Source organism: Schistocerca americana, chromosome 7 (assembly GCF_021461395.2).
Source record: "Schistocerca americana isolate TAMUIC-IGC-003095 chromosome 7, iqSchAmer2.1, whole genome shotgun sequence".
NCBI lineage: Eukaryota > Metazoa > Arthropoda > Insecta > Orthoptera > Acrididae > Schistocerca > Schistocerca americana.
In genome coordinates, this window is record NC_060125.1 from 310,216,375 (window position 1) to 310,237,119 (window position 20,745).

Genomic DNA, 20,745 nt, shown 5'->3' on the forward strand with positions numbered 1-20,745 from the left:
TGTAAGTGTAAATATTCTCAGACATATGAAGAGATTCCTGCAGGATATCCTTTTTAGTAACACCAAATATTAACCTTACTGCCCATTTTTGGTTTTAAATTTTTCTCATTTCTCCATAAGATTATACCATAGGAGAGTATAAAAAGAAAATATGCAAAATATGACAATAGTATTATTTGTCCGTCCACAAAGAGACAAATGGCTTTCAGTGCAAAACATGCTGAGCTAAATTTTTGAGCAGCCGATCAATATGCAACTGATTGTTCATCCCAGTTCCTAAGTGTTTTGTGTGTGGGTTTTTATTAATTTCCTGATTGTTTGTATTCATTTCACAAACTTGAAGTTTTTATTTTTGTATGAAACTGCATTATATTAGTTTTTTTTAAAATAATGTTATGTTCTTTGCTGTGAACCATATGTATTCTTGGTTGTTCACCAAAATCAGTTAAAACTCATTGCAAAAGTCTAGAAACATATCTTCCTTCTGATTCCTTTCCCACAACTCAGAATTCCTGGATGATTCTTCCTTCCTTCCTCTTTCCTACTACAACATTCCAGCACCAAAAGCTGTCAAATTTTCATTGCCCTTTATATATTTTACGTGTTACTCAGTTTCATCATCATCAATTTTTTTACATAGTCATGTAAAACAGCACAGTCATGAATTTTTCTGGCTTTACTGCAATAATCTATTTTCCTATTCATCACAGAACCAACACCTTGTACACCATTTGCTGAAGCTACTGTTTTTGCTCCACTATCATTGTAGCTCTGAGACTGCTATTAATAATACCTTTGTAGACAAATCTAGCAAAAATAGTCATAACACAAAACCAATGGTAAATGAGGTATCTGATCATGACATGCAGCATCTTGTGTTAAATGTTGAAACTTGTCAAGATAAAAAATCTGTTAAATCTGAGTACAGGAGGGTAATAAATCAGTAAAAAATTGAGGCTTTTAGGAGACTGCTCAAAGACACGAACTGGATAGATGTTTACAATACTTCTAACTCAAATGGAAAATACAAAGCATTCATTAATAAAGTTGCTTCCTCTTTTGAAAATTGTTTTCCCCTAAAGGTAACTCAAATCAAACAGAAGTTTAAAAATAACCCATGGTTTACACAAGGAATAAAGATATCATGTGGAACGAAAAGGAGACTTCATCTAATATCTAGGAACAGCTCTGATGTTAGCATCTAAGCAGTTTTATTATGAGAAGAAGATAATTACATCAGAAGAATAATAATTATCATTATTATTATTATTATTATTATTATTATTATTATTATATGTCTTATATTGGAGACAGAGACAGGTAGGGCCAAAAAGGAAGAGGAACAGATAGGTCTAAAAATAAATGAGATGATGGTGGCAAGTGCATTTAGTATTGCAAAGCTCTCAAACAAGTATTTTGATTCTGTTACTGACAGCTTGGGGTTATCAGGTTTGGTAAACTGTGCAATGGAGTATCTGAAACCAGTCTTTGCAAATAACTTCAGTAAAATACACAAATCAAAAAAAGTTTTGCATCAGCCTGGTTCCCAAAACTCCTGAAGATAGATGTTGACTGTGGATATTGTATCACAGACACAGACCCTTTGACTGTTCAGAGATGTCACTAAACCTGCCCAAAGATGTAAACAACCATGTCTCAGCAGTGCCTATTATATGGAGGCGGTCTGACAGCCTATCAGTTCCAGTCATTCCACCATGAAGGAGGTACACGGCTCGTGTTGTCTGTAGTTCAACCATGCCTAGATGGTCAATACTGTGGTTTGATCGCATCCGCATTGTTATTTTGTGCCAGGATGGGCTCTCAACAAGGGAAGTTTCCAGGCATCTCAGAGTGAACCAAAGCGAAGTTGTTCAGACACGGAGGAGATACAGAGAAACAGGAACTGTTGATGACATGCCTCGCTAAGACCGCCCAAGGGCTACTACTGCAGTGGATGACAGGTACCTACAGATTATGTCTTGCAGGAACCATGACAGCAACACCACCGTGTTGAATAATGCTTTTTGTGTAGCCACTGGATGTCGTGTTATTACTCAAACTGTGCGCAATAGGCTGCGTGATGTGCAACTTCACTCCTGACATCCATGGCAAGGTCCATCTTTGCAACCACAACACCATGCAGAACAGTACAGATGGGACAACAACATGACAAATAGACTGCTCAGGATTGGCATCACATTCTCCTCACCAATGAGTGTCGTGTATGCCTTCAATCAGACACTTGTCGGAGATGTGTTTGGAGGCAACCCGGTCAGGCTGAACACGTTAGACACACTGTCCAGCGAGTTTAGCAAGATGGAGGTTTTCTGATGTTTTGTGGTGGCATTATGTGGGGCTGACTCACACCGCTGGTGGTCATGGAAGGCACCATAATGGCTGTACTATACATGAATACCATCCTCCGAACAATAGTGCAACCATATCGGCAGCATATTGGCGGGGCATTCGTCTTCATGGATGACAATTCTCACCCCTATTGAGCACATCTTGTGAATGACTTTCTTCAGGATAATGACATTACTCAACTAGAGTGGCAACATGTTCTCCAGACATGAACCCTGTCCAACATGCCTGGGAGAGACTGAAAAGGGCTGTTTGTGGATGATGTGACCCACCAACCACTCTGAGGGATCTATGCCAAATCACCGTTGAGGAATGGGGCAATCTGGACCAACAGTGCCTTGATGAACTTGTGAATAGTGTGCCACAGTGAATACAGGCATGCGCCAATGCAAGAGGATGTGCTACTTGGTTTTACAGGTACCAGTGTGCATGGCAATCTGGACCACCACCTCTGAAGTTCTTGCTGAATGGTGGTACAACATGCAATGTGGGTTTTCATGAGCAGTAAAAAGGGTGGAAATGATGTTTATGTTGATCTCTATTCCAATTTTCTGTGCAATTTTTGGAACTCTCAGAACTGAGGTGATGCAAAACGTTTTTTGATATGAGTAGAAATGACACTCATGTCTCTGAAAGAAGTAACACTCATCATGAAATCTTTAAAATCTAAGTATCTAGCGGTTATAATAACATGTTAATGTAGTTAATCAAAGAATGCTGGTGTGAGTTGAGTTCCATCTTAAGTTATTTGTGTAATCAATCTCTGTATCAGTGGGACATTTCCAGTCTGGTTTTAATATGCTGATGTTAAGCCTCTTCGCAAGAACGGGGATAAAGGATACTAACAAACTATCGATCAGGTTCGCGTTTGCTGGCTGTTTTAAATTATTTGAAAAGGCTGTGTAAAGCATCTCCTTAAGCATTTGACTGCAAATAATAAATTGTCCATGTCCCGGTTTAGGTTTCTTAAGCGTTCTGATATAGAGAAAGCTATTTATATGTACAGTGAGAATGTACTTAATTCATTAGAATACAAATTAGAGGTTACTGGCATTTTTTGTGGCCTGTCATAGGCATTTGACTGCGTGAATCACAGCATTCTCTTAAGTAAATTATAATATTATGGTGTCACCAGCAGTGCTGCAGAATGGTTTGAACCTTATCCAACTAACAGGAAACAAAGGGTGTTACTGCAAAATATCTGTGTGGTAAGCTGTCGGTCTTCACCTGACTGGAGTCAAATACATATGGTGTTCCTCAAGGTTCCATATTGGGTCATTTGCTTTTTCTTGTGCACATTAATGACCTTTCATCCATTACATTGACAGATATTAACTTTGTTTTGTTTGCAGATGATACACACACTGCAATAAGTAGCAAGTCAAGTTCAGATTTAGAAATGGTTGCTAATCAAATTTCACTGACATTAATAGATGATTTGAAGCTAATTCACTGTCATTAAACTCATTATATGGGGCATGCATTATATGCAGTTCAGAACATGTAAGAGATTTCCTTACAGCATGTATATAACATATGAAGACCTGCAGATTGAAGAGGTTAACAGTGTTAAATTCGTGGGATTTCAGCTCAATAATAAATTCTGCTGGAAAGGGCATACCACAGAATTGCTGAAGTGCCTGAACAAGTCTATATTTGCAGCGAGAATGATATTGTGCAAAAATGTGTAATAAGACTCATTTGTGTCATGAATGCAAAAAACATAATGTAGAAATGTTTTCAAGAAACTTTGTATTCTAACCACTGTTTCTCATTATATTTATTCCTTAATGAAATTTTTTGGAAGTAACATATCTCTATCGTCACCTAATAGCTCAATACATAGTATCATTACTAAGAATGAGAACTATCTATATAAGGGCTTAAAATGACTTACCTTGAGTTAAAAAGGGGTCCAATATTCAGGAAGATACAATTTCAATAAATTGCCAGCAACCATTAAAAACTTGGTTTCTTTTTAAATAGAGTTTTTGATAGGTAACTCTTTCTACTCTATAGATTAATAACAGGGACTGTTAGACCAGCTTCAGGGCAAAAATGTCTATTAGATTTCAGTTTTGACAGCACTTGGTCACAGCAGACAAGATTAGGTATTTTGTGGATGGTAAATTTATTAAAAGTGCATAACTATGTGTCATTCTGACAGTGTGTTTATTCTGTAAATATTAGCAGTTCCAGTTTATTGTAATGTATTCACCTATTTTGGCAATGTCCTGACAAATGATCAGGGTAGTTAGTAGTATATTCAAATGTTTTATTTTCTTACAGTATACTTTCTGGATTTTTCTATGCCCGAAAGAATCATCTCATTTTTGAATCTATGGAATGAAAACTGAATCTAATGTGATCTAATCTAAACTAGAAATCCCTGTCCTCTTTTCATTTAACTTCACTAAAACCAGTTAAATACAACCTAATATAATATGCATAGATAAAACACTCTTCACCAAGGAGCGGCAGGATAAAATACATCAGAGATGTAGTCACATGCGATGTCTTGAGGCCAGTAGCACTGTCTTGTGGCATAAGAACTAAATGGAAATAAAGGATGATGAAGAAAAAGAAGTGGTGCAATTTTTGCTCCCTTCATGTTCTGTTATATCCCATATTATTTGATGTTATTTTAAATACAAGTTGAAACCCAGCTAACTAATGAAAGTGTAATGTGATGTAGTTAAATTCTTGTCATCTTGCACAGGCTTTCTTGTAACATTAATTTCTAAGAATTTATTTGTAAAAATGCATACTTGACTTGTACAATATCATATGCATGAATTGTACAATATTATGATTTGTTGGATCGGTCAAATAAATATAATGCAATACAATTTGGGTTTCCTAAGGAGCACAAGAGATATGAAACAGCATGTTACTGGACTGTTTAGTTACAATTTCTTGCAACCTACAGATATTTACTGAAGAATAACTTTGCGTTTTAAGAAGAAGAAATAGGTAATAAGCAGTGAGAGACGTGATGAATTACAGAAAGGCGATGTATACCAAGACAATAATCTGATGTTTTGTTCACTACACTTTGAAATTAAACAGTTTATGAAGTCATAAAATATGAAATCTATGGAAGGCAGTACCTACATTATTTAATATACTAAATAAGCCCCCATAAATGTAGTGGAGGAGAAAACTATCAAACAGGTGAGACAATAATTTGACAAAACAATAAAACTGTCTCAGGACCCAACTGATTATGCTATTGTTGCTACATTGAAACCACCAACATCAGAATTTTTCAACACATTCATCTATTGAAGAAAAAGTAATTATATTAAACAAATATTCATGAATTGTAAAGTTGAGTGAAGTGCAACAATGAGCAAATCTTCTGATTCTGTGCAAAACCATTACATTTCAAAGAAAATGCCATTCAAAAGAAGGGAGCAACAGAAATATATGCTTCTTATGGCTGAAATACTGTATTTATATTATTTTTCTTTCATAAGGATGAGCTGCAATTATATTAATTTTTGAGAATATTTCTTCATGAAGGTATTGTAGTTTATGCCATTTCAGTCATGAGTTTTGGGTCTGTTTACATTCATTTCACTGTTATTTAGGTCTCTTGATATCATACTTTCTAATGCTTGGACTCAAACTAAGCATTTTTGTAAACTAAGTGGATAAACGGTTAGAAACACATATTAATGTTATGGCACATGTGACGTTCAGTGGGGAATGGCTTTCTAACTACTGTATTAGGGGCATCAGCATGTGTTCATCTGTCAGACAGTAACAACTTTCTCAGCAGTGAGTGTCACAGCTGTACATGTTAGATTGTGGTACCAGTTTCAGCTACCATTTGAAAACTAGGTTTCACCTGTCTTCATTAGCAATTTATTAATGATAATTTAATATGATTTTTAGAAATTTGCCACGATAACTATTTCTCTCTTGGCTCATCCTAAAACCTAAAGGTTTCCTCGTGGTAGTGGTAGCTAATTGATAATATGAACTACTTACTGAATTTGTTTCTATTTCTGTTCCATTGTAACATATGAAATTCCAGATAGAAGTCACTTGTTTACCTACACACTTTATACAGTAAATGATATATCATTTAATCTGAACTTTCAAACACAAAACTTTATTTTAACCATTGGGTGCATTCCTTCCCAAATGCATATACTTACCTATTTTGAGATTCTTGACTCCTGGTCCAAGCTTTGTAATGATTCCAGCTCCTTCATGACCAAGAACCATAGGTTTTTCTACAACACTTTTTCCAGTATAACCGTACTGCACATAATGAACATCAGAACCACATATGCCTACACATGACATTCGTATCTGGACCTCTGGAACAGAATAGGTTAAAGGTTTCATAAAGAGCTTTAGGCAAATGCTTTATCTTTAATTGTAGTAAGATAAATATTTATCTTATGCAAAAAGGGCTAATAAAAATAATGATGGGAATACCAATGCAATCAGCTACCAAACTTTTATTTTGAGAACTAAATATATTTCCAACACCCTTTACTTACATTCTGTAAACAATACATTTTATGTTAAAAAAGTCCTTAGATCTGTTTTCAGAAAATGGGGAGATGTACAGACATGACACACAAACCAAGGAAAACATTCATCAAGTGAACCAAAGATTAAGCAGAAGTCATGTTGGGAAAAGAATTACTACTTTTTAACAAACTATCTGTCTTCATTAGAAACAAAAACAATACTTTCATGAATAATTTAAAACATACTAACACAACACACTTTTTATCCTACTTATTTTGTACCTGAAGGCAAACATGTATTGATTCTGTAACTTGAATCTTAAGAAAAATATTTTTTGTAAACACTAAGTGCATGGTGGTAACTATATCCTAGTGTCTTATATACTGGGTGTTTTAAAATGGATATAGAGTTTTCAGGCTTTGTAGCAGTATTACATTCAACTTACAATTATAACCAATAACATCAAATGAAATAGCAACTCAGACAGTTTTTCTTACAAGTGTTCAGAGTGAGCAGCATTCACCACACAACACTCAAGTCAATAGGCAAGTTCTTCCCAGACCTTGTTTAGTGTGTCTGGAGTAATTTTTGCAACAACTGCTTCAATCCTGTTTCTTAATTCCGTTAGATCAGCTGGTAGTGGATACACAGACAAATGATCCTTTATGATCCTCCAAAGGTAAAAATCACTTTGCATCAGACTGGGTGAATCTGGAGGCCATTGAAACAATATAGATAATGAAAGCCATGATGAAGGGTGTGGGTCAGCTGTTCAGTCCAGAATGGTATTGGGTTATTAAGGGTGTGTGCTTCTTTGTAGCTGACTGTTGGGGGTGGTGGGTTGATTGATGTTGTGTGGGGATATGGCAAGAGAAATTTGTTTACAGACTAGGTCTGCAGGTTCTGTGAAGGCCTTTGTGAGACATTCAGCATACTGTGTAATGGAGTTCTTGCTACTGCAGATATGCTTTCCCTGGTTGATCAGGCTGTAAGGAAGGGATATTTTTTGTGTTGAAGGGATGTCAGCTATCAAAATGCAGGCACTGTTGGTGCTAGGTGGGTTTAATGTAGACAGACATGTGGATGAAGCCATCAGAGAGAAAAAGGTCAATGTCCAAGAAGGTGGAATGCTTGGTTGCAGAACACAAAGTGATGTGGATGGGAGAGAAGGTGTTGAGGTTGTGGAAGAATGAGAATAGGGTGTCTTGGCCCTGAGTCCATATCATGAAGATATCATCAATGAACATGGACCAGGCCAGACATTTGGGGTTTTGGGAGGGTAGAATGGTTTCCTCTAGATGGTGCATAAACTGGTTGATATAGGAGGGTGGCATGCTGGTGCCTATGACTGTGCCTCAGATTTGTATTTAAAGCCTCCCTTCAAAGGTGAAGTAGTTTTGTGTTTGGATAAAGGAAGTAAGATGTCTGAAGAATGAGGTAGTGGGTTTACCCATATCTTACACCATACACCTTACACACATCTTACTGACTTTGTCCTAACACACAGCTACTTCTCCTTTGAAGGGAAGTTATACAAATGTATCTGTGGCACTGCCACTATTCCAGCCTGTTTATGGACAATCTAGAATAAACCTTACTAAACCCCCTAAAACTCCAAACCCCTAGTCTGGTTCAGGATAATTGATGATATCTTCATGATCTGAACTCAGGGCCAGGACATCCTGTCTTCATTCCTTCTCAATCTCAACCTTGTCTCCCCTCCACTTCACATGGTTGTTCTCAACCCAATGTGTGATCTTTGTGGAGGTGGACCTCCTCTTCTCTGATGGCTCCATCCATACCTCTCTCACATAAAATCTACCAACCATCTGCATTACTTACATTTTGACAGCTACCATTTCTTTCACACCAAATAATCCCTCCCATAATGCCTTGTCACCTGGGGATAAAGTATCAGTGGTGACAAGAACTCCCTTGCCCAGTATGCTGTAGATCACATAAAAGACTTCACAGGTGGCTACAATGCCTCAGACCCAGTCTGGAAACAGATTTCCCATGTCATATCATCACACACTCTCAATTTTCCCACCACCCACAAAAACCAGCTACAAAGGAGTGCCCCCTTCATCACCCAATACCACCTCAGACTGGAACCCTGAATGACATATTTCATCGTGACTTTGATTAACTACCATCATGCTCGGAAATGAGGAACATCATATCCAAGTTTCTTTCCATTGCCCCTCAAACCTCCATACCACCCTAGTCCATCCATACACAACAGGGATATGATCCCTGTGGAAGATCCAGGTGTATGACCTGTCCAATGCATCCACCCAGCACGTACTATTCCAGTTATCACGAGGCTATCCCACCCCAGCAGAGGCCAGTTCACCTATGAAAGCAGCCATGTCATATATAAGCTCTGCTACAGTCATTGCACAGCTTTTTACATTGCTATGACTACTAGCCAGCTGTTCACTAGGATGAATGGCCACACCAAACTGTGGCAAGAGCAAAGTGGATCACCCTGTGGCACAACATGCAGGTGCACACAACATGCTTGATTTCATATGTTGCTTCACATCTCAACCATCTGAATCCTCCCCTCAATCACTAGCTTTTCTGAACTGTACACATGAGAGCTATTTGTTGCAACAAGTGTGAAATTAACTTTGAAGCAACATTTACCATCTGACATGTTCACAAAATGCAATCTGAGAATAATCTAAAAGTGTCAAAATTCAACAATGGCATAAATATATAAACCAAAGAAGAAACACAAAGCCAAAGATATTACTTCTAAATGTAATCACTGTACAACTTGTGCACTTCACTTCTGCACCTTGATGCACCCCACTCCCCCACCAAGTGTTAACAATGTCTGTAATTAAACTTGACCTGGCATTCAAACTGTGCGACAAATATTCTTGTGGAGTCATCAGTTGTAGAACTCAATGTCTGTGGTGGGTTATCAGCAGTACATGACGGGATAGTGGATGGTTCAGGCATGTCCATAAGTGGTGTGGTAGGTGATTTGTGTGTGCCAATAACAGCAGCACTAAAGGCAGGTTTTAGGCAATCAATGGAATCTGTTGTTGGCATACCCATGATGTCAACTCTAGATGTTGTATCCTCCCTGCAAAGTATGGTATATGACCCTTCATACGGTGGTTGGTTTATGTACTGCTGAATGAACTCTGGTTTGCAGCTCAACAAATCAACAAAGATGAATGGGCAACAAGTCACTTGCTCACTTGCTACAATAGGCCAGAGTTGTTGCATCTTTGTGCGTAACTTGCTAACAAAATCTGATGCAGTCATAATAGTGTCCAATGTGGTGCACAGGAACTCACCATGTAGTCTAATTGGTTGCCTATAGACCAGCTCAGCTGTGGTTGTGTTCAGGTCATCTGCAATGGCTGTGCAGAGGCACAAGAGCAAGATCAGTAGTGTCAGTCCAATGCTTTGACTCGTGACACTGAAGAGATACTTTGAGCTGATGGTGTAAGCATTCTATCAAACCATTCACTGTCAGGTGGTAAACAGTTGCCCAGATGTGTTTCATACCTAACAGAGTGGCAATTGCCTTGAATAGATAACATCTGAATTGCCTGCCCTGGTCAGTAGTGATGTGTTAAGATACGCCAAAATTGGTAATCTGTCACCAGAGAAATGTAGTGTCAACAGTCTCGGTGGTGATATTGGACATGAGGAAGAGCTCCAGCCAGTGAGTGAATCAGTCTACAACAGTCAGACAGTAAGCACATCCCCCTGATGGCAGCAATGGCCCAGTTATCTCAATGTGGACATGTTCGAACCATTGATTAGGTGGAACACACATGCCGAGGGGAGTACTAACATGAAGAGTGATCTCGTTACACTGACAGGCCATACACTGGTGAATAAAGGACTTACAGTCCCTGTCAATGTTAGGCCACTCAAAAGTTCTTTTCGTCAAATGTGCTGTAGCGTGAACACCAGGGTGAGACAGGTTGTGTAGTGATGCAATTGCTTGCTGTCAAAAACCTCGAGTCACGTACGGTCATGGCTTCGATGCATAGTCATTGCCATACAAACAAACATTTAATGTAGGTACTTTAATGCATTGTAGCTGAAGGCTAGAAGGCCAGGTCAAGACATCTTGCAGCTCCTCATCAGACTTTTGTGCTACAGCTAGCACCTCATAATCAATTGCCATTGGGATCATCTCAGTGCACAAGAGAGTATCTGTTGGGACATTAATTTGTCTCTCCACATAGGTAGTGTTGATTGTAAACTGTTCTATGAACTTCAAATGTTGAAGCTGGTGAGGCGATGCTTTGTCTGGGAACTAACAAAATGCATATGTCATTGGTTTGTGGTCCATGATGAGCACTGATCGTATACCTACAGCTATAGTGTGGCCCATATTGCTGTTGCTGGTGCATCAACCATTAAGGTGAGTGACACTTGCAGAACAGGGCCTGGCAATAGAGTGGTCTCAGTGATAGCAGACTTTACGTTGTTGAAAGCTTTCTTGGCTTCACTATTCCACAAGAGTTTGTCACCTGGTCTATGCCAACTGCATAGGGGATCATTCAGTGGGGTGGCTACAATGCATGTTTCTGACTTTGATAAAGGTTGGACTGTAGCCTATTACGATTGCGGCTTATCATATCACAACATTGCTGCTTTTGTTGGTTGAGATCCAATTACTGTTAGCAGAATATGGAATCAGTGGGTTCAGGAGGGTAATACAGAATGCTGTGCTGGATCCCAATGGCCTCGTATCAGTAGCAGTTGAGATGATAGGCATCTCATCCGCATGGCTGTAAAGGATCGTGCAGCCACATCTTGATTCCTGAGTCAACAGTTGGGACCGTTTGCAAGACACAACCATCTGCACAAATAGTTCGACAATGCTTGCAGCAGCATGGACTATCAGCTCAGAGATCGTGGCTGCGGTTACCCTTAACGCTGCATCACAGACAAGAGTGCCTGCGATGGTGTACTCAATGACGAACCTGGGTGCACTAACCTTTCCCTTAGGACTCTCCAAATGGTTGGTTGTGGAATCTCCATCTCTCTGATAGCTCAATGGGTGGATTTTCCTGGATTACAAGCAAATGTTTCCTGAATGTGGTCAACATTTTTTTCACTTGTATGTTAATGTCCGGAATTTTCCCCTTTGTACAAACACCTTTCTTTGTTAATTGTTTATGCCAACATGCAATGCAACACATATCAGGAGATTGAACACCATATTTGGCTCAAAATGCATGCTGAACAACCATTTTTGATTCACTTCTGTCATACTCGATAACACAAAGAGCTTTTTGTTGAGCATTCACCATCATTGCACTGACAACAGAAATGAAGGTTATGTGGCCTACAGTGCTCCTAGTGACCAAATGAGCAATCAAGTGAAACTTCAGAGCTTCCTTCCATTGATGACAGAAAGACTGTAACTCTCCTTTTATTCTTTGCAGAATTCTTGATTTTCAGGGTTGTGATATTCTTTTTGAATCATCCTGAATATTAATGACTTGCCACTCTGTATTCCTGAAGATGCAAAGCTATTTGTTTTTACTGATGAGACAACTGTATCCATCACATCCAACAAACAGGAATTAGCTGAAGAAGTTTGTAATAATGTCTTTCAGAAAATTATTAAGTGGTTGTCTGCAAATGGACTCTTACTAAATTTTGAGAAAACACAGTATATACAGGTCTGTTCAGTAAATGGCATAAAGCCAGTTATAAATATAGGCTTTGAACAGGGTCTGATACTAAGGCAGAATTTCTGGGTGGGTACATTGATGCGAAATTGATAATCTGCTGAAATGGTTAGGTTCTGCTATGCATGCTATTACAGTTAATGCAAAATTTGGTGATAAACATATCAGTGAATTAGTGTACTGTGCCTATTTTTATTCACTGCTTTCATGTGACATCGTATTTTGGGGTAATTGATCATTAAGAGTAAATGTATTCATTGCATAAAAATGATGCAGTCAGAATAATAGCTAAAACCCACCCAGGATCACTTTGTAGTCGTTTGTTTAAGGAACTTGGGATATTCACAGTACCTTTTGAATACATATATTCACTTATGAAATTTGTTATTAATAACCCACCCCAAGTTAAAAATAATAGCAAAGTGCATAGCTACAACACTAGAAGAAAGGATGATCTTCACTATTCTTTATATCTGTCTTTGGCACCAAAATGGGTGAATTCTGTTGCCACAGAAATCATTGGTCATTTACCAAATAGCTTTAAAAGTCTGACAGATAGCCAACCACCATTTAAAAACAAATTAAAAGAATTTTTGAATGACAACTCCTACTCAATAGATGGATTTTTAGATATGAAGTAGTAATCAGAAAAAAGACACATTCCACATCATTACAAAATGTTGTATTCATGATCTATGGAACAAATTGCAATGGAATGTAATAAGAGGTTTCCCTTTGGTACAGGCCTAAAATATGACAACAAGCAGATGGAAGAAGTTGATAGTGTTGAATTCTTGAGATTACAACTTGATACAGTTGCAAATAATGGACCATCAAACTGCTGAAACACATTAAAAAATCTTCATTTGCTCATATTACATAACATGAGTGTTGCATAAAATCTGACTTCTGTATATTTTCAGTGCAGTGATGTAATCAATGTGTGGGAATTGAGATGTTACATATGGTAATATTGAACCCAACATTAAGTATTTGCTCGTTTATAATGAATTAACTTTATTTTGATCATGTCGGTACAAACACATCCACTCGAATACAGAGTTCGGAACACACTGAGATCAACAGTTTTCAAAGAAGTTCATTCTCAAAGATCAGGCGGTCGTCTCTCAGTTGATAACCAACACAGAGCCCCCACCAGTAGTGCAGAGCATGGTAAGGATGATGAGAGGCATGTGTGCATCCGGCCAGCTTATGGCGCAGGTGCACGTGACTGAGCATGTTGTGGCAGGCGCTAGGGCGAGGCGCGATCGGACCGTTTCTTGATGTCTTGGTAGGCATGACCAGTGGAGGAAGGAGGCACAGAAGGCGTCCACAGGTTGACCGTGCCATGCTGCTGATGGCATGGTGGGAGCAGAAGGTGGCGGCGTGTCGGTGGGGAGAACATCGTCGTTCTGAGGCCGTGTGGTGCAGCGGGGTTTTGATCCGATCAAAGGCTCGGAGTGCGTCGTAGATGCAATGCGATGTAATGCCAAAGTATTTGCCAGTGAGGGCTGCGGTAAGTGCAACGTGTTCGATAACAGTTTGTTATTGGCCATATGACATAAAGGAGCAAGCATGCTGTGGCTTAACGGGTTGCGTAAGAGATGCCGGATGAGCAACACTTGTGGTAATGACGGAGTTATAGAGGCGCTTGATGTCACAGCAGGGGGGAAAACAGCTGCACATGACTGACCTTGGTGGCGGATGACTTCGGTGTAGACGGAAGTGTCATCTCAGAGTCCGTGGACGGTGAGTGTTCAAAAAATGGCTCTGAGCACTATGGGACTCAACTGCTGAGGTCATTAGTCCCCTAGAACTTAGAACTAGTTAAACCTAACTAACCTAAGGACATCACAAACATCCATGCCCGAGGCAGGATTCGAACCTGCGACCGTAGCGGTCTTGCGGTTCCAGACTGCAGCGCCTTTAACCGCACGGCCACTTCGGCCGGCTAGGACGGTGAGTGTGTTACAGGGGTAGATGGCAGGATGTTCCAAGTGGAGTTGATAGTGGTGGTGTTTTGATGTGTGAAACAGCCGTGATCAAATGGTGGGTGCCTGTCCTTGAGCCCTGTGCATAAGGCATGCGACGGTGAGAGGTGGTGGAAGGCGGACGTGGTCAGTGAAACCATGGTCGGAGCAGGAGGGCGATGAGACGTAATGTGAATGTGAAGAAGTCGAATCAGCGGATGAACTACTGGTCCGAGGCAGAGAGGTGACACAGTTCAATGGAACTGGAGCTGTGTGTGTGCTGTCACTGTTGGCGCTGCGGTCGAGTCGTAAGGCTGCGAGCTGCTCATGAGAAACTGCTGGACGGTCTTGTGTCGGAGCGGAAAGATGCTCTCTCATCAAAGCAGAAATGGCAGATGTGTTGGTCGTACATTGCAGAGGTAGTGAACAGGGTGGCAAAGCAACCAGCACTGGAATGTGGCTGGTTATGCCCTGGTACAGAAACGAAGTGTCTGGAACTATCAAAGAAAGGTGGCAGCGGCGTAAATAAGTTGCTTGTATCCATCAGTAACGTAGAATTACCACTTGAGGCAGTGTGATGATGGCAGTTATGACGTCTGGGATATAGATCCATGTAGCGTGATCATCAGGGTATTAGTTGTAGCTGGTAGTAACGGCAAAGGATCATCAACAGTCGGAGGCGGAACAGTGACAGGAGCATCTCGTTGCATGTCATGCTCAGTCGGTGTCGGTTGCAGCATGTGTAACTGATCTTGTACCAACAAGTTGTATGTCACAGTTTTCTCATGTAGCTGTTGCAGTTGTTCAGGTGAAAATGCATCTCATTGCATGTCGTGCTTGGTTGGTGTCAGCTGCAGCATGGGTAACTGATCTTGTACCAACAAGTTGTACGTCGCAATTTGCTCATGTAGCTGTCACAGTTGTTCAGGCAAAAATGTATATTGTGAAGCAGTCTGTTGTGTATCACTGAGTAAGATGGCGTCGAAATCAGAATCTGTCTCTATCAAAGGGTAACCTGGCATACAAGACAAGGTTGGTGGCACAGTATTGACATATCAGTTCAAGTAGAAGAGATTGTGTGTGCGATCATGAATGTGAAACTCAGTACTCGGTGGCAGCGGAGTGAGAACATGTTCACTGCTGTATGAAGCATTGATAGGGCTGAAATCATCTTCTGGGGTGGGTGAACAAGTTGCGGGCATGATCGAGTAGTGAACGGCCGGGCGGTAAGCGTGCGTAGTGTCGGCGAGTTGTTGACAAGATGCGGGTGTGTTAGACGTGACGGGATCATATGTCGCGCAGTTGTTTGTTTTGAATGGGTTGAGGTCAGTGAGCCAATAGGCGGCGGCTGTGATGTTGCTGTCGGTAGCAGTCAAGCAGAGTCGGTGCGGCTTGGCTGCTGCGTAAAGGGAGGCGTGGCACATACAGTGTTGCACTGAGAAACAGCTGGAATTGTCGTCAATGTAATTGGTGCATTGTCATTGATCAGTAGGATCTCCTTGATGAAATTGTTCCTGTGATGTCGGTGACAGGTGCTGAATTAAAGCGGCTTTCACTCTGGTGTACTTGTCATTCAAATTGTCATAGATAATGTCTGTAATTATATAATGATAGTCCTTTAGGTACCTGAAGAGTACGAGGTATTTTTCACTTTCGTCAGTGATGCCATAAAAGGAAAATATATGCTCTGCGGCCATGAATCATATTGGAAGTTGGTCCGAGAGAAATGTTGGTAGTTGAATGCTGCAAATGAGGGACAAGCGCGGAGAAGTGGCGAAAATTTGGCGCGAACATTCAAACTCTGGAAGACGGGCTGTGCGGAAACTGGGTCGAACAAATTTGCACGTGGTGCAGAAGACACGGTAGCCATGATGGGAATTTGTGAATTCGACCAGGCAAGCAATTTAGCCATAGTTCGGAGTTCATGTGAACTGGAGTTTGCAACGTAGTCCCTGTTTGTTGCAGTCCATTGTTTGGCATGACTGTCTGGTTTTGAAGCACTGCACAAAGTTAATTCATTACACAAAAGCAAGTCAAAGTTGTCCAAATTAATCAGTGAAGGAGCACTGCACTGTCCGGAAGGGAAATTACCGACATGTTGAGCGGGTTTTGACGGACGACATGTACGCCTCGGTCGCATTGTCGATGTGTGAGAAGGTGACGAAAGTTACCAAAAAGCACGATTCACACAAGAGTCAGGAATTCACACACTAATTACACTTCCTGTACACTGCATCCAGATGGGGCATGATGCAAAGTTGATGGACGTAGAAATCCGACAAAGGGTTGCTGCATTGTTTGTCCATGGTGATGTTCCAGTACACATTTCTGGCGTCATAAGTGGCGTTCGTGAGTGTCGGGTTCACCAGTGTGGGGGTCGAGATGTTATATATGGTAATATCAAACCAAACATTAAGTATCCGCTCATTTATAATGAATTAACTTTATTTTGATCATGTCGATACAAACACATCCGCTCGAATACAGAGTTCGGAACACACTGAGATCAACAGTTTTCAAAGAAGTTCGTTCTCAAAGATGAGGCATCCAACTCTTGCAGTCGATAACTGCTACAAATGTAAGTGGGTGTTGTAAAATGAATTTTCCTTTGATGACACTTAGCAAGAACAGCCTAAGAATTAAGATATGCACTTCAGTTTTTTGCATTATTTATATGTTTTGTTACAAAGTTGTTTATAAACTCTTAAATGAAAATATGTTTAAATTTTTTGAGTTATTTGACACATAGGAGCACCATTACATTTGCATACATTGATGGCACATTAGCATACCTTTTTCCAAAATATGTGTTGTGGGTTCTTGTTTTATGATGTTTTTTATATATTGCTGATCTCTTCACTGTGGACCAAAAAGTTCATCTAAACTTATCTGTACATTCTAAGATTCACATAAATGGTAATTTACATTACAAAAAGTCTTGAACTGCTGAACTCAAATTAGAATTTTACTAGACATAAATAAAGATTTTGAGAATTAACTCAGTTGTAAGAAGTGCTTGGTTGGCTTGTTTAACAAGAAAAATTACCAATAGAATCTGATTAAATGGAACTTGAGAATGAGACTTTGTTTATTGTGGACAAATGTTCTACCGACTTATCTACTTAAACACAACTTATAGCCTGTCTTCACAGTTTTACTTCAATGAGTACCACTTTTCTTACCCACCAAACTTCATTAAACCTATGAGGGCAGGCATTAAAGCTATGAGTTGAGCTTGGATAGCTCAGTCAGTAGAACATCTGCCAGGAAGGTCTAAATCAATGCATAATCTGCTACACTGTAAAAATTATTTCTACAGGTATCATTGAATTTTCAAAATGAAAAACCAAACTCAAGTAATTATCTAGAAGCACTACCTTATTGTTGATGTTATTTTGATATTCAGTCTGATGACTGGTTTGGTGCAGCTTGTAATACCACAACCCCTTTTTGGGATCTGTATCCTATTCCAGTCTCATCCCCACTCTCCTGAAGGGATCATATATGTAATATTAGTAATTTACACCAATTTAAACTGTTGCTTTGACTTCGTTTTTTTTCTGGTTGTCTGGATTTGAATATAAGGAAGATTTTTCACGCAGAAAGTTAGAAATTCACACTAATTTAAGCTATTGTTTTGACATTGTTTATGATGTATCTCACCAGTATACAGAATGAAGGAAACATGTTGGATTAAAGCCTAAAGTACACTCACAATTTGCACACAATACAAACCACAGGAATGTGGTAGGAATAAAATTGCTGTTGTAATTATGGAGTAATTTACAATTAAAGTTCTGATATTTCTAGTCATTGAGAGACAGCTATTTTTATGCTTTGATAAATCAGAAATTATTTGTATCCCTAATAGATATATTAAATTATGATTTTTCAGTCAGGATCAACCATGGTCATGTTCTAATTGGTGTTAGTTAATAAAACTGTAATTATGACCATATAGAAAATGTAACATTTTGCTCATACAAAATTTAATTAATTGAATCTAGGCCTTTCATGCAATAAAAGTAATCGCTCTGTTCACCTGTAAATGATTGGATAATGCTCCTTTTAGTTAATAAAATAATATATGCAAATTAATGAAATACATTGTTGCAATGGAAAAACATGTAATTTATAATCTTAATTGAAACAGATCCTTTCCTGTCTTTGTATGAAATTATTCAATGTTATTCCATGTAATTTTCTATTAAATTTTGGAAGATGTATGTAAAACTTTAATTGTTAAATACGCAAATTTAATATGTAACAATAACAGTAACTGTTTAAAATCTCATAAATAGAGGCAATTTGTATGCCACCATAGGCCAGTCTTAGGTCAGTCTTATGTTGGTCTTAAGTCAGTCTTGGACTGAATTTGATTTCAACAGCATGTAGGCAGACTTTGTACATTTGCCGCCAAACTTTCAGTATGTGAAATAAAATTCTCTGTGAACAAGAAGTATTGAAATTTATTTCTGCCATTGCATGATTCCTGTGTGGCGATGCAGTAACATCAAGATGAACCTACAGCAGCACCAAGAAGCAGCACCCTGGATTACACAAGATACATATTATTTTATTGTTGGAGGATATATGTAGTAGTATTTTTCTTGTGTTAAGCAACGATACACATCCCAAACTTCACCTACAAAAACATTTTTGCCATGCTATATTACAAGCTCTCCATGTTACTCTATCCTGTGAAAACTTCTTCATCTCCATGTAACTACTGTAACCTACATCCATCTGAATCTGCTTACTGCACTCATCTCTTGATCTCCCTTTATGTTTTTCACTCCTCATATGTCCTTCTAGAGCTAAATTGGTGATCCATTGATGTCTTGGCATGTGTCCTATCAACTGGTCACTTCTTTTAGTCAATTTGTCCCACAAATTTCTTGCCTCCCAATTGTACTAGTACCTCTTCATTAGCTACATGATCTACCCATCTAATCTTCAGCACTCTACTGTAACACTGCATATCAACACCCTCAATTCACTTCTTGTCTGAACTTTTTATCATCCATGTTTCACTTTCATAAATGGCAACACTCCAGACAAATATCTCCAGAAAAGACTTCCTAACATTTGTATTTGATGTTAAAACATTTCTCTTTTTCAGAAATGTTTTTCTTGTCATTGCCAGTCTACATTTTATATCCTCCCTAATTTGGCCATCATCAGTTATATTGCTTCCCAGATAGCAAGACTCTTCTGCTACTTTTACTGTCTTATTTATTAATCTGATTACCTCAGCATTACCTGATTTAATTCAACTATATTCCATTAGCCTTGTTTTGCCTTACATTCATCTTATATCCTCCTTTCAAGATGCTGTCCATTCCATTCAACTGCTCTTCCAAGTCCTTTGCTGTCTTTCACAGAAATACAATGTCATTGATGAACATCAAAGTTTTTATTTCTTCCTCCTGAACTTCAATCCTTTTTCAAAATTTTTCTTTGTTTTCCTTTACTGCTTGCTCAATGTACAGCTTGAATAACATCAGGGACAGGCTACAACCTGATCTCAGTCCCTTTTCAGCCACTGCTTCCCTTTCATGTTCCTTGACTCATAACTGCTGCCTGCTTTCTGTACAAGTTATAAATAGTCTTTATCTCCCTGTATTTTATTGCTGCTCCCTTCAGAACTTCAAAGATGGTATTCCAGTCAACATAGTAAAATGCTTTCTCCAAATCTAAAAATGCAATAAATGCGGGTTTGCTTTTTCTTAACCTTTCTTCCAAGATAAGTCAAGTTCAGTGTTGCCTTTCATGTGCCTACATTTCCGTGGAACTCAGTTTGTTCTTCCCTAAGGTTTGCCCCTACAAGCTTTTCCATTCTCCTGCAAATGATTCATGCCACTATTTAGAAACCATCTCCTACTAAACTGTGTTCAGCAATGTTCATGCCTGTGAGCACCTGCTTTCTTTGGAACTGGAATTGTTACATTCTTCTTGAAATCTGATGGTAGTTCTCTTCTCTCATACATCTTGCACACAAGGTGGAATAGTTTCATCATGGCTGGCTCTCCCAAGGATATCAGCCATTCCAAAGGAATGTTGTCTATTCCCGAAGCCTTGTTTCAACTTAGGTCTTTCAGTGTTCTGTCAAATTCTTCTCACAATATATTACTTCCCATGTGTTGTTTATTTACAGTCTCTTCCTTTTGTAATATTGCCTTAAAGTTCATCATCCTTGTATAGGCCCTCTATATACTCCTTTCACCTGTCACCTTTGC

At 39.1% G+C, this 20,745-nt stretch overlaps 1 protein-coding gene across 1 annotated transcript in view; it reads right to left on the bottom strand.

Annotated features, from left to right (window-relative positions):
* The window catches only part of LOC124622434 (sorbitol dehydrogenase-like), a 122,882-nt gene that overhangs the window by 77,122 nt on the left and 25,015 nt on the right, over positions 1-20,745 (bottom strand). Inside the window, exon 3 of the mRNA XM_047148130.1 lies at positions 6,531-6,695. Within this exon, the coding sequence (XP_047004086.1) occupies positions 6,531-6,695 (165 nt within the window). The remainder of the gene's footprint in view (positions 1-6,530; positions 6,696-20,745) is intronic.